This window comes from Sinocyclocheilus rhinocerous, unplaced genomic scaffold (genome assembly GCF_001515625.1).
Source record: "Sinocyclocheilus rhinocerous isolate Xijiao unplaced genomic scaffold, SAMN03320098_v1.1 scaffold540, whole genome shotgun sequence".
NCBI lineage: Eukaryota > Metazoa > Chordata > Actinopteri > Cypriniformes > Cyprinidae > Sinocyclocheilus > Sinocyclocheilus rhinocerous.
In genome coordinates, this window is record NW_015653461.1 from 1 (window position 1) to 12,779 (window position 12,779).

A 12,779-nucleotide genomic window follows, 5' to 3' on the forward strand; every position below is an offset into this window, starting at 1 on the left:
ACAGAACTTCCTTCAGGACAGTCTCATTCGGGTCAGCGCCCTTCAAAACCTGGAAACACCTGGTGCTCAGGATCTGCTGGAGTTTACCATCAGGTTCGAACCTTTAATGCACTACAACTATATTAATTTAAGGTCTTTTAATAAAGTGTTTGTTAAGATGATTTTGATTTGTGTCACATACAGAGATCTGCAGCGGTTGGGGGAGCTGCAGACGGAGTTGGCTGGATCTGCAGATTTCTGTGCCACATACCTGCACTGCCAGCTGTTGCTTACCAAAGTGAATACAGATATAATACACTGCTAGTACTTCATTAGCACAACTCCTGTTTTCTAAAGAAAATGTAAAAACCTAGTAATTATTATTGTTGCTGAATATAATTACATACACTACCATTCAAATGTTGGGAGTTAGTAGGATATTTTTTTTTATTTAACAAGGATGCATTAAATTGATTAGAAGTTACCGTAAAAACATTTATGATGGTACAAATGATTCCTATTTTAAATAAATGTTCTTTTGAACATTCTATATTTATCAAAGAATTCTGAAAAAATGCATCACAAATGATGCTGAAAATTCAACTTTGCATCAAAAGAATAAATTACATTTTAAAATGTATTAAAATAGAAAGCAGCAATTTTAAATTACAATATCATCTCACAATATTAAATTTTTTTCTGTATTTTTGATCAAATAAATGCAGCCTAGATGAGCATAAGAGACTTAAAACATGAAAAAATTTTTACCGACCACAGACCTTTGAACGCTTTTGTAAACCCTTGTAACTGTATTGATAAAATAAGGCATATTATCCATAACTTTTATTGTTTCTTTTAAACCCAGGCACTTCAGGAGAAGTTATGGACCATGGCTGTGCCGCTTTGTCTTAAACAGAACGCCAAAGTTTCAACAGCCGCTCGACAGGTATGTCTTACCGAAATTAATTTGAACCTGAGCCATCCCACCAAACTTTACCAAAAATCCTTTGTAATGTGTGACAGATCCTGGATGAGACCTATAAGCTGGAGTTCTTGTACAGCGGTCTGGAGACGCAGCAGATCGCCACTTTTCACAACGTCCGGCTGCAGGCGAAAGCGTTACAGCTCATCCTGACGGCCCGATCCAAACGAGGGTCAGCACTTACTAATAAACTTTTATGATGCAAGAAAATCTCAAAGTCTTGAAACTGATCATATTTCTTCTTCCAAATAACAGGGTTGACTGTGTTCTTGGTGTTTGTGAGAAGTTCCTGCAGGATGTGGAGTCATTTCAGAGGTAAACACAGTCAAAGAGGATGTGTAATACATGCATAAGATCTCAATCTAAATGCTGATATGTATGAACAATCATTGAATGTTCTTGTCTTTCCATTCTCAGACTCTTCATGACCGAGTTGCCCCATTTCCAGGACAGTTTTGTGGAGAAACTCCTGGAGTTGATGCCCAGGCTGACGGCCTGCAAGCCTCTAGATCTGGTTAAAATCCTTCAGACCACACTGCGGCAAAGCAGATTCATCCATCTCAAACTACCCGAGCAGGTTTGTGGATTCTGACACACAAACAGCTTCAGGAAGTTCTAGATTGTTTGTTTCCAAATGTTTGTTGGAATATCTCTTTTTCTGTTTATTTTGGTTTGTCAGATCCACAGAGCGTCAGCGACAATTATTGAGCCGACAGGAGAATCAGACAACCCTTTGAGATTCACCTCTGGGCTGGTAGTGGCGTTAGACATCGATGCTACTCTTGAACACGTACGAGATCCACAGACAACAGTCAAAGTGCAGGTCAGAGGTTTTCAGTTAAATAAAAAAAAACAAAAAACTTTCCAACCATTTGTAGACACGTTTCCCCATCCAGTCAATTCCTGATTGATGCATTTAAATCCCAACCTATGCATGCTAAGGTCATAGGTTTGATTCCCATTGAATGCATGAAAGGATAAAACTTTTACCTGAATGCATTCACTTTGGATAAAAGCATCTGCCAGTTGCTTAAATGTTAGTATTCCTTCATTGAAAATTGTGTTTTGTGCATAAAATGAGCCATTTTATGAAAGTGAAAAAGTGAAAGTGACGTGACATGTGGCCAAGTATGGTGACCCATACTCGGAATTAGTGCTCTGCATTTACCCATCCAAAGTGCACACACATAGCAGTGAACACACACACCGTGAACACACACCCGGAGCAGTGGGCAGCCTTTTTTTTGGGGGGGTTCGGTGCCTTGCTCAAGGGCACCTCAGTCGTGGTATTGAAGGTGGGAGAGAGCGCTGTACATTCACTCCCCCCACCTACAATCCCTGCCGGTACGAGACTCGAACCCGCAACCTTTGGGTTACGAGTCCGACTCTCTAACCATTAGGCCACGACTTCCCCATCTAAATGCTTTTATATTGGCTTTAAATCTGTTTAATAAAATCTTTGAGCAATTGATGCACATTATTCATTTTTTCTTCATCGTCCCACAGGTGCTGTATCCAGATGGACAGTGTCACATAATCCACCCCAAACCTGGAGATTTCAGGACCCCAGGACCTGGACGTGTGCGAATGATCACGCAGGTTTATCTCTCTCACTCTGCCTGGACAGGTACGTGTCCTTTCTGAAATGTGCTTTAATAGACACGTGCACATCAAGACATCAGTTGTATATTTTTGGTTGAGGATTATTATGCAGTAGCTATTCTTTGTATTTTGTCCTTGAATAAAATAATGTTGCAAACACCATGACAAATCCTTCTCTGCTGGCAGCGAACAGCATGAACCCTTCACAGTTCCACAGATATAAATAGAACTGCATCCAGTCCAACAAGGCATGAGTTATTTTATATCTGTGAGTGTCTGTGTGAGCAGCAGAATACTGAGGCTGAATACATTTCTGCCTTGGAGAAAATCAAAATTGATGTTTTTTTAAAAATACATTTTCCTGTCCTTATGGACCTTTTTCACATTTCCAGGGTTTTCAGAAGCGCAAGTCATCATTGTTGTGTAATATAGTGGTGAACAGAAACCGCAACAAATATAATTTTTGCATTTCCACTTTTCCACCATAGTGAAAGAAAAAAATCCACGATAGCATTTCTATGACCTTACAAAAATAGGAAAAGGTCAGAAAAGAGAAAGCAGCTGTTGTTATAGAAACACTTTCTGTAATTTAATGCCAATGTAAGAAAACACAAAGTATAGTATTATAAATGTATATTATTTAAAAAAAAATTAAATATAAATAACTTTTAAAATTTACGATGTTAATAATTGTGGAAATGTGGCATCACAGTCTGTGAGAAGGGTGCATTTTGCACAAGTCATCAGTGCTTGTTATTCAAAATAAAAAAATATTATTTATAATCTTTATTATTATTATTTTCATTTTCACTAAATATTTGCATGGAAATTACAAATTTAGGATTATGCTGAAAAAAGATTTTCATATACTACACTAACCAAAATACCTTGAAGTACCATGTAAAAACCATAGTACTTTAACGTGTACATTTCTATCATAGTAGTACCATCTGATACCATTCCAGTCATTTTTATAAGAGAACAATCACAGCATAAAGTAGAATGTAATCTAAAGTGCATCACACATTTTTGTGTTCTTATTTTTTTATGTTTAACTAAAATCATAAAAAAAAACATTTGGTTACTTGAAAGTAAATAAACTACAGAAATAAAATAAAATGTTAAAAAACGTAAACTTATTTTATTTCAGCTAGTTGCCAATGCAACATTTTTCATTTTTATTTAGTTTAACTTCATGTACTAAAGTAACAAACTAAAACTGAAATAAAAATGAATAAAAAATTATATAGACATATTAAAAAAAGAGACAAAAACGCAAAAAAATCTTCAAACTTTAATATTAAAATGAAAAGAGAAAATATAAAAATAAAAACTATTATTGAAAACTATAATAGTATTAAAATAGTGCTACTAAAATAACACTGGTGTTTTTACTTTCAGAGGCCTGTCAGATTGAGGTGCGGTTGCTCCTGGCCTACAGCTCCAGCAGCAGTAAACCATCTGCATCTAAACCTGCGTGGAACGAGAGTATGGACGGCCTGCCCACCAGCGAGAGCTGCATCGAGGGCACAATCCACCTCAGCAAACCTGTCAAAGTCTTCATCATGCCCAAACCAGCTCGCCGCTGACCCGAGGAATCCAGGCAGTATATATGTGAAATTAACAGCCAACACAAAATCAAGTGTTTTCACAATTATGTTTTATCTGAAATAAATGTTTTTTTTTTTTTGTTGTTGTTCAGTTGTATCACTGTTGTGTGTGTGATAATGGGGTATTTTCACAGCCTACATTCAAAGAATAATCATTTAATGATTATAAAGCAAATAACATTTTCACCAAAGGAAAAAAATCCTCCAGTAGTTTAGAGTGCAAATTAAGAAGCATATACTAAGAAAACAATGTTCATTTGTAATGTAAGGAACTTTAAACAACCAATTAAATGAATTAGCTGATTATTTTAATGATGTGATCAGCAGGTGGAGTGGAAGACCCCGCCGACTTTAGCTCCCTGTCCCACCAGAGCATTATATTCTGTAACGGCCTGCTCGGTCTGAAACACCCTGACATCAACACCCTGCTTCTTCACGTAATCTAGGGTGGATGGAGGCACCTGAAACATTAAAAAAAAGCAGATTAGCTTATTTAAAGTAATATTGCTGAATCTGCTGAAAATGTTCTCACCAGAACATCAGAATTTGTTTCTTCATCAGAAAAGATTTGGAGAAATGTAGCATTGCATCACTTGCTCACCAATGGATGCTCTGCAGTGAATGGGTGCCGTCAGAATGAGAGTCACAACAGCTGATAAAAACATCACAATAATCCACAAGTAATCCACACCACTCCAGTCCATCGATTAACATCTCGAGAAGTCAAAAGCTATGTGTATGTAAGAAAGAAATTTATCATTAAGATGTTTTAACTTTTAACTGTCGCTTCTGGGTAAAATATGAGTCCATAATCCATAATAATGCTTCCTCCAGTGAAAAAGTCATCTTGTCTGAATCAGGAGAGAAATATGTACAGATTAAACACCATTTACTAGTGAAAACAGTTCTAAACAAATATGTCGGTGGATCTGAGAGGACAACAAGGGATGGACTTTTTCACCGGAGGAAGTGTTATTATGGATTATGGACTCATATTTTAGCCAGAAGTGACGGTTTGAAGTTAGAAATGTCTTGATGGATTTGTTTCTTTCAAACGCACAGCTTTTCTCTTCACAAGACATTAACTGATGGACTGGAGTGGTGTGGGTTATTGTGATGTTTTTATCAGCTGTTTGGACTCTCATTCTGACGGCACCCATTCACTGCAGAGCATCCATTGCTGAGCAAGTGATGCAATGCTACATTTCTCCAAATCTGATGAAGAAACAAACTCATCTACATCTTGGATGGCCTGAAGGTGAGTAAATGTTCAGCAAATTTTAATTTTTGGGTAAACCGTTCCTTTAAGGATTGCAATATTCAGATGATGGACAGTGCTGATCAGCAAATTCACATTGTTACCTGTAGAGCTTCACTCATCCCTCTTCCTATGACCAGCGTCTGCACTCCTTTCCTCAGGACCTCTTCCAGGTCGGCTGGCTGGACGCCTGGATAATGCTGGCAGGAGCACAGATGCACTTTAGACAGAAGAACTCTAATAAATAACATTGAAAGCAGACTGGTTCAAATACAAGATAATATGTTGAACATTTTGGTCACTACTAGAGAGTTCCCATACTTCTATTTTTGTTATTTCATAGTTTTAAAAGCATTACTATTATTCTATAATGTAGAAAATAGTAATAAAACAATAAGTAGATGCATCTTGCTACTATGCACTGACAAATCAAAGAATGTAAATTATATTAGGCATTGCTGTAATGTTAAGGGTAAATGGCTCAAACGCATTGCAATGTTTATGACAATATCAAATTATAAGAAGATAATGCCATAAGTTGAGGATGATTTTACAGTGTGATCTGGTGTTCATCTTACATCTGTGCCGGTTTCACGCCAGTCCCAGGCTCGGCTGCCACCCGGCCACACTTTACAGTCTTTGTAGGATGTGGAGCAACCTTTGACCTTCATGTGGCCCCAGGATAAAGAAGCAATTTCTGGAGAAGACATGATCAGCTTTCCTGTAAGAGAGTGGAAGACAAATCACATGCATTTTATTAAGTACCATGCTATTTTTAAAGATCCTTGGGAGTGCCATGTAAATACAGTAGTACATGAATATGTTAAAACTTCAGTATTGTGGTATTACTATTTGGCACCATCAATGTACTTTGTTGCAACTTTTTAAAAACATTTTATTAATCTAAAATACAATTTAGAAACGATTAGCCCAGCTTCGAAGCACTAGTACATGCATACAACAAAACCTGCCTTATCTGCTATAAACGAGGTTTTTATTCATGCAAAAAATTATATTCGTAACAAAAACAACTTTATAATTCATGCACTATAAATGTATTTCATTTATATTATATAATCTTGCCTCGGCCTGCAACTCAATCTTGCTTGTGTTGTGTTTCTCTTCGTGTGACGGCGGGACACACCCACCACGCACGTCACTGGCCAGCGTCAAATCAGCGTACGCTTCAGCACTTTACGTTGATTGGCTGCCGTTCAGTGACGTACAAAAAGCTGGAGTCAGTCAACGGCATGGCACTCATCCTCTCAACTGACCTGCCACGGCATATTAAATATTATTATATATCAGGAGAATTGCATATGTAAACGTCATATCAGAAGTACTGTTATTGAATAAATAAAATATGTAAGAATATTGTATTATATGGTTATAATCAATTAATAGAATGTTTATTGTTGTTATTAAAAATATTATCTATATTTGCATTTATGTATAGTTTAATTATTCATCCCGGTAATGAATAAACACACAATATGTTTATAATAGAAAAATGTCTGTGGAAATAAGTGTGACATGTTATATTGTGTTGTTATCAAAGTTAAAAAAAAACTGTTTTTTTTTTTACATTTACATTTAAATATAATGTATTTATTTAACTATTCATCCCGATCATGGATAAACACGAATAAACGACGCTTTTTCTATTACAAAAGAGTCAGTGGGAAAAAAAAACTGTGGCATGTTAAAGCAGCACTTCATGATCTTCATCATCTCTTTATTGTTGTGATGATGAGGATGATGGCGGCGGCATTGTAGATGCCCCTCTGGATGATGCTCTGGGTGGGTGTCGCGGTGTATTGTGGGCAGTTTTGGGTCTAAGCAGAGCACAGCTCGTCATCTCCAGGAAAGATGGCTGCTCCGGGCTCCACAGCGGCTCTTCCTCCAGATGTCAGTCCCGGTTTTGCGGTGGTCTGCTCGTTTTTGGAGCGCTACGGGTCTGTTCTGGATCTGCCCGAGCTGTCGTTCCCCCAGCTGGAGCGGTACTTACAGGAGACATCAGCGGGTGAGCTGTGCGAGAGGCTGGGTTTGTGTTTATTTGGACAGGCTCCTCATCTTTACCCATCAGGGGTTTGGTCACTTAAAGTTTGGCTTGTTGGGTCCCCGATGCTTTTCAAACGGAATGTGAAGTGGCGACGTGTTTTTGAAAGCAGTCATGTGTGATTTTTCCACCCTTAACCTCAACATTTTAAGATTAATCTTAGAATATCATTGACTGTGCGCACCGCTAAAGGTGTTAGCACGCTGTTGGTCACAATTAAATGGAGAGACACTTCGATAAACTGGCCTGATACATTTACATTCAGATTATAAACACAGATGGGACCGTAGCCGCACAGTGCGCATGCGCTGGCCGCTGTCAAACTTCCTATGTTACAATATAACGATTGTATAATAATAGTACCGCTGCACAGATTTGTTTACGCGCGATTGTTTACGCCCCGCCCCCTTTGAGTACTGTATTGTGTACACGTAGGTGTCGTATAACAATAGCTGAATGCGAGCTCCACCACACTAATGTTGTCATTTAGGAGAATTGCATATGTAAATGTCACCGCAGAATTATTGGTCTTCATGCTCTGACATCGCTGACAGCGGATTGGATGGATTTGATAATACTGTATAGTAATGAGAGGGATGTGTTTTAAAAAGCATTTATTTAAATGAATAAATAAAAGGGGTAAACAATAATGAGCATAAATAAATGCTGTTATATACATATACATGAGTTATATACAAACATAAATAATAAAATAATTACGGTGGTCCACATAAAAGTGTTTGGTCATATAAAAATGTCTGAATGTGATTGCATTAGTTAAGTTAATATCAAAGGTGTCGCAAGCATGTTTTTCCCCCACCAACAGAAGTTTCATGGTAATGTTACAAATGATAAAATAATATAAATTCTGATTTCTGTACAATTTAGTTCCTCGGCCGTTGATTGAGCTCCATGTCAAACTACTGCGGAAGATCGGCAAGTCGGTCACACCAGACAGATGGGAGAAGTATCTTGTAAAGGTAAGTGTTTTAGTTTTAAATCATATGCTATGAATATGTAAATGCCCATGCAAATGCATCTGTTTGTTGAAATCATGTTGATGCAGGTGTGCCAGGAATTTAACAGCACCTGGGCATGGGAAATGGAGAGAAAAAGCTACCTGGAAATGACGGTAGCGTGTAAGACTGGCATTTTAAAGGTCAGTATTTTCAAAGCAACTTATTTTCTGTTCTCAAGCAATAGAGTTTGACTTGTTTTGATGGCGATATTACTTAATAAAGTTGTATTGCTTCTAATGAAATCTGTCGAGAATGTGTCTACGTCAAATTTAAACCCAAAATCAATTGTGACTGAGATTCACCTTTATTCCTTATTTCTCTAACAGTACTTGTGCGAGTGCCAGTTTGACGACAATCTCAAGTTTAAGACATTAATCAACGAGGAAGACCCGGACAAGATGCGTCTACAGCCCATCGGTAGAGACAAGGAAGGTCTTCTCTACTGGTTCCAGTTAGATCAAGATCAGAATATACGTGTTTATTCTGAGGAACAGGATGATTTGGATGGGTCCTCATGGAAATGCATTGCGAGGTGAGCAAATAGTGGGGAGAAGACCAGAATGTTGAGAGAATTTTGATGAACATTACAGCTCATTCATGGACTACATTTTAACATTATTTGTGTTCCCTCAAAAGCTTAAAGGAACACTCCACTATTTTTGAAAATAGGCTAATTTTCCAACTCCCCTAGAGTTAAACAGTTGAGTTTTACCGTTTTCGAATCCATTCAGCTGATCTCCGGGTCTGGCGGTAGCACTTTTAGCTGTAGCTTAGCATAGATCATTGAATCTGATTAGACCGTTAGCATCTCACTCAAAAATGACCAAAGAGTTTCTATATTTTTCCTATTTAAAATGTGACTCTTCTGTAGTTACATTGTGTACTAAGACCGACGGAAAATGAAAAGTTGCGATTTTCTAGGGCGCTATGGCTAGAAAGGGGAGTTGGAAAATGAGCCTATTTTCAAAAAAAGTGGAGTGTTCCTTTAAAAGAACAGGTCATTTCTGTCATGCTGCGTACCAGCATCGGTTGGGGGAGTGTGTCTAACACTGGGTGATGGCCTTGATGGCCCTGTGACAGTCAAGCGTCTTAGCTGCGTAATATCATTGCGCCTGCTGCACCCATGGTACGGCAGCAATGTTCCTTGATTATTAAGCCGGAATCAGAGTACAGTTCCTAGCCATATCGGCCTAGAAAATCGCAACTTTTCATTTTCTGTCGGTCTTGCTACACGATGTAACTACAGAAGAGTAAAAATATAGAAACTCTTTGGTCATTTTTGAGCGAGATGCTAACGGTCTAATCAAATTCAATGATCTATGCTAAGCTACAGCTAAAAGTGCTACCGCCAGACCCGGAGATCAGCTGAATGGATTCGAAAACGGTAAAACTCAACTGTTTAACTCTAGGGGAGTTGGAAAATTAGCCTATTTTCAAAAATAGTGGAGTGTTCCTTTAACCTTGTTATACTAGTATACAAGTTAAGTATAAGAGTGAAATCTCATTTAATGAAGTTTATCAAAGAAAAGAAATGCATTTTTTTCCCAACAGGACTAGGAATGATCTTGCAGACACACTAGAACAGCTTAAAGCCAAGATCGACCCAGCCGCGACGGACCAAGAGAAGCAAGACTGTCCCACCAGCCCAAGTTTGGAGAAAGCAGGTGTTAAAGGTAAAACTCGTTGGAAAATAATTTCCATTCAGGGCTGTAAGCACCATAGACATTGAGAGGAAGGAGTCTCACACAGTATCCAGACTAGTGGTCAACCGCTGTGGTTTTCCAGTGGCTGATTCTGAATCGTGAATGTGTAGTTACAGCCATACTCTCACTTATAGAGGTTGAAGCTAAACCGCTTCTCATGTACTTCTGTTTTGTTTCATTTTCAAGGTGAGGCTGAAGACTTGAAGAACCATATATCCGGACAAGGACATTTTACCAACAGCACCTTCAATTCCAATGAGAGTGAGTTAATTCCTAAAGACATTAAGAAAGAACCAACGGATCCCATTAAACCAGAGCAAGAAGAGAAAGTTGCAGAAATTCTTAAACCCAAAGTTGTCATTGACAACAGGGTTAGTACGATCAAAACTCTCGTCAAAGAAGAACCAAAAGATTGTCCCAAACCATGGAACGCCATTTCCGTCGTCATGCCCACTGCTTCCGTCAAACACGACCCAGCGGTGAAATCAGAGGCGCACGAAGACAAGAAAGAGCTGGTGTTTGAGAACGTGACTAGAGCTATAAAGAGCGACCAACAGGCTAAAATACCACTGAAGAAGAGGGAGTTGAAAAGGAGTGGAGGATATGATGTCAGCAATCACTACAGCAGCGTCAATCACAACAACAACAACCTTAACAGCAACGGTAGCATCAGCACAGGAGGTATAATCGTTCGCAATCCTGCTGTCTTGCTATTGAAGGAGCAGCAAATCGGCAGAGAATACCCAAATGTTGGGGAGAAAGGACCGACGGCCATCATCCCTGTCCCACAAGAGCCAAAGGTTGACCAAATGGCAGCACGGGAACAATACATAGGTGTTATCAAAGGTCCCATTGAGCGTAAAAAGCCATTGAATGAAAACGATAATTCTTCAAATGGTCATCATGGAAATGGGAATGTCTTGAAGACTGAAGTTGGAGGCACAGATAGTGTAAGACAGTCTGTCCTTGTTGGGAAATCCATGATTCAAGCAGACAACGGTCCTCTTCCTTGTAGCATCCCTGAGGGTTTGTCAAAAGATGTTTGCGGTAAGAGCCCAGATGTGTCTGCGAAAGTGGAGAACCTTGTTGAGGAGTCGCCAATGACTGAAGAGACCACTTCAGTTGAGGAAAAGCTGGAAAAAGCTGACAACGAAGAAGATGAACTCGAAAGCAAGACGGCTGGTTTGTCAGCTGGAGAAAAAACTGATGTTGTGGTTGAGTATGTCAGCAAAGACAAAAGTCTGAAAAGCCCAAGAAAGAGACGGTTACAAAAGACCAAATCCAAGCTGCAAGTAAGAAAAGATGGGCAAAACGCATCCAGCATTGGAGAGGTTTTGGAAAAGGGTGCTGAAAAAATTGGACGCGACGATGACGAAGAAGTATCGTCAGAACTTCAGAAGGAAGGGATTCGCCTGAAGATTAAGATCCCGCTTCATAGACGAACGCCTGGACTCCAGCACAGGGATGTTGAAGAATCGGAAACCAGCAATCGGAGATCACTGCGGAGATCTGCCAGAATCTGCAAGCCCAGCCCCAAAGTGGCAGATAGTCGGGACAGGAAACAAGACGAGAAACTTTTGGCCTCCTCAGCAGCTCAGGAGGAAGAGGAATGCGTAGAAGACGAAGAGTCGAAAGTTCATCCCAAGAAGGAGATGCACAAAAAAGTGGACACGGAAGTACAGCCCAAGTCTTTTAAGGTAGCATGAAAGATTTTTATATCCAGTCCAACGAATTTTACAGTATGTTTTTATTCACGCAAATGGTTCTTTTGACTCTTTTAGGCCAAACGGCGACACCGGCGGAAACGTTGGTCGAAAATTCGTCCAAAGTCCAAAGGAGCTCAGGAGCGGGAAGAAGAAGTGGCCGACGACAAATCCGCAAACAATGGAGACAACAAATCAGAGGAAGGAGACCACAAGAGTGAGAACGAATCGGACCAATCCAATGAGATTCCACCAGAAGATGCTTGTAAACACTGTGGGCTCGCCAACCACCCAGAACTAGTGAGTTATTGTTCGTCAGTTCAGACTACTACTTTAGGTTATAAATCGATTATACTTTAATGTCCCAAAAGGGAGAGTTGTCTAGGACTCAATGTACAGTGTACAACCACAAATATCAAATGGCAACATGAGTGGTACTTGCTCATGTGAAACTCAGTACGAGTGTTTCTATGTGGTTTTTAACATGTTGCTATACAATTGCTAGCTGGTTACTTACTAGTTCAAATTAAGAGAAATTGCTGCAGGTCTATGGGATATTTGAAAATATTTATAAATATATTTTCAAACAGTGTTGTTATTGTTAACTACAACTAAAACTATTAAAATGTTTTTTCTTAGTTGAAAATGCTGAAGTGAAATAAAAAATACATATTAGATGAAAAACTGAAACTTTAAAAACTTTAGAAATATTAGAATTGTTGCCTTGGCAACTAATTAAAATAAAATAAGATTTTTTCTTAGTTGAAAATGCTGAAGTGAAAAAAAAATACATACAGTGGGTACGGAAAGTATTCAGACCCCCTTAAATTTTTCACTCTTTGTTATATTGCAGCCATTTGCTAA

At 38.8% G+C, this 12,779-nt stretch overlaps 3 protein-coding genes across 4 annotated transcripts in view; 2 read left to right on the forward strand and 1 right to left on the reverse strand.

The window, feature by feature from the left end:
- Positions 1–4: 4 nt before the first annotated feature.
- Positions 5–4,257, forward strand: LOC107715820 (integrator complex subunit 4-like; the record flags this gene model as incomplete). Its single annotated transcript, XM_016522033.1, has 9 exons — positions 5–93; positions 184–277; positions 845–925; positions 1,003–1,133; positions 1,217–1,276; positions 1,379–1,538; positions 1,641–1,784; positions 2,468–2,588; positions 3,965–4,257. Coding segments are annotated over 9 exons (1,068 nt in total), but the record flags the coding sequence as incomplete, so codon positions are not given.
- An 8-nt stretch (positions 4,258–4,265) lies between these two features.
- LOC107715825 (mth938 domain-containing protein) lies at positions 4,266–6,771 on the reverse strand. Of its 2 annotated transcripts, none has more exons than XM_016522036.1 (4): positions 6,515–6,771; positions 6,010–6,152; positions 5,536–5,631; positions 4,266–4,634 (listed from the first exon to the last, which is right to left on the reverse strand). In XM_016522036.1, the coding sequence occupies exons 2-4, from the start codon at positions 6,139–6,141 to the stop codon at positions 4,494–4,496; spliced, it is 369 nt and encodes a 122-aa protein (XP_016377522.1). In that variant the 5' UTR covers positions 6,142–6,152; positions 6,515–6,771; the 3' UTR covers positions 4,266–4,493. The 2 variants fall into 2 exon arrangements, with proteins under 2 accessions (XP_016377522.1, XP_016377521.1); XM_016522035.1 differs by having other exon boundaries at positions 6,500–6,771.
- A 377-nt stretch (positions 6,772–7,148) lies between these two features.
- Positions 7,149–12,779, forward strand: part of LOC107715826 (remodeling and spacing factor 1-like) — a 15,670-nt gene continuing 10,039 nt past the window's right edge. The window contains exons 1-7 of the mRNA XM_016522038.1: positions 7,149–7,454; positions 8,379–8,470; positions 8,557–8,649; positions 8,836–9,041; positions 10,061–10,182; positions 10,399–11,909; positions 11,994–12,215. Coding sequence (XP_016377524.1) covers positions 7,301–7,454; positions 8,379–8,470; positions 8,557–8,649; positions 8,836–9,041; positions 10,061–10,182; positions 10,399–11,909; positions 11,994–12,215 — 2,400 coding nt within the window. The 5' untranslated portion in view covers positions 7,149–7,300. The remainder of the gene's footprint in view (positions 7,455–8,378; positions 8,471–8,556; positions 8,650–8,835; positions 9,042–10,060; positions 10,183–10,398; positions 11,910–11,993; positions 12,216–12,779) is intronic.

What these genes read in the sequence shown, in the direction of transcription:
- LOC107715825 (XM_016522036.1), bottom strand. Translation starts at nt 6,141, where the DNA reads ATGTCTTCTCCAGAAATTGCTTCTTTATCCTGGGGCCACATGAAGGTC. An exon ending in GGCGTGAAACCGGCACAGAT is followed by an intron (nt 5,632 to 6,009) that starts GTAAGATGAACA and finishes TGCTCCTGCCAG; the next exon opens with CATTATCCAGGCGTCCAGCC. An exon ending in GGATGAGTGAAGCTCTACAG is followed by an intron (nt 4,635 to 5,535) that starts GTAACAATGTGA and finishes TTAATGTTTCAG; the next exon opens with GTGCCTCCATCCACCCTAGA.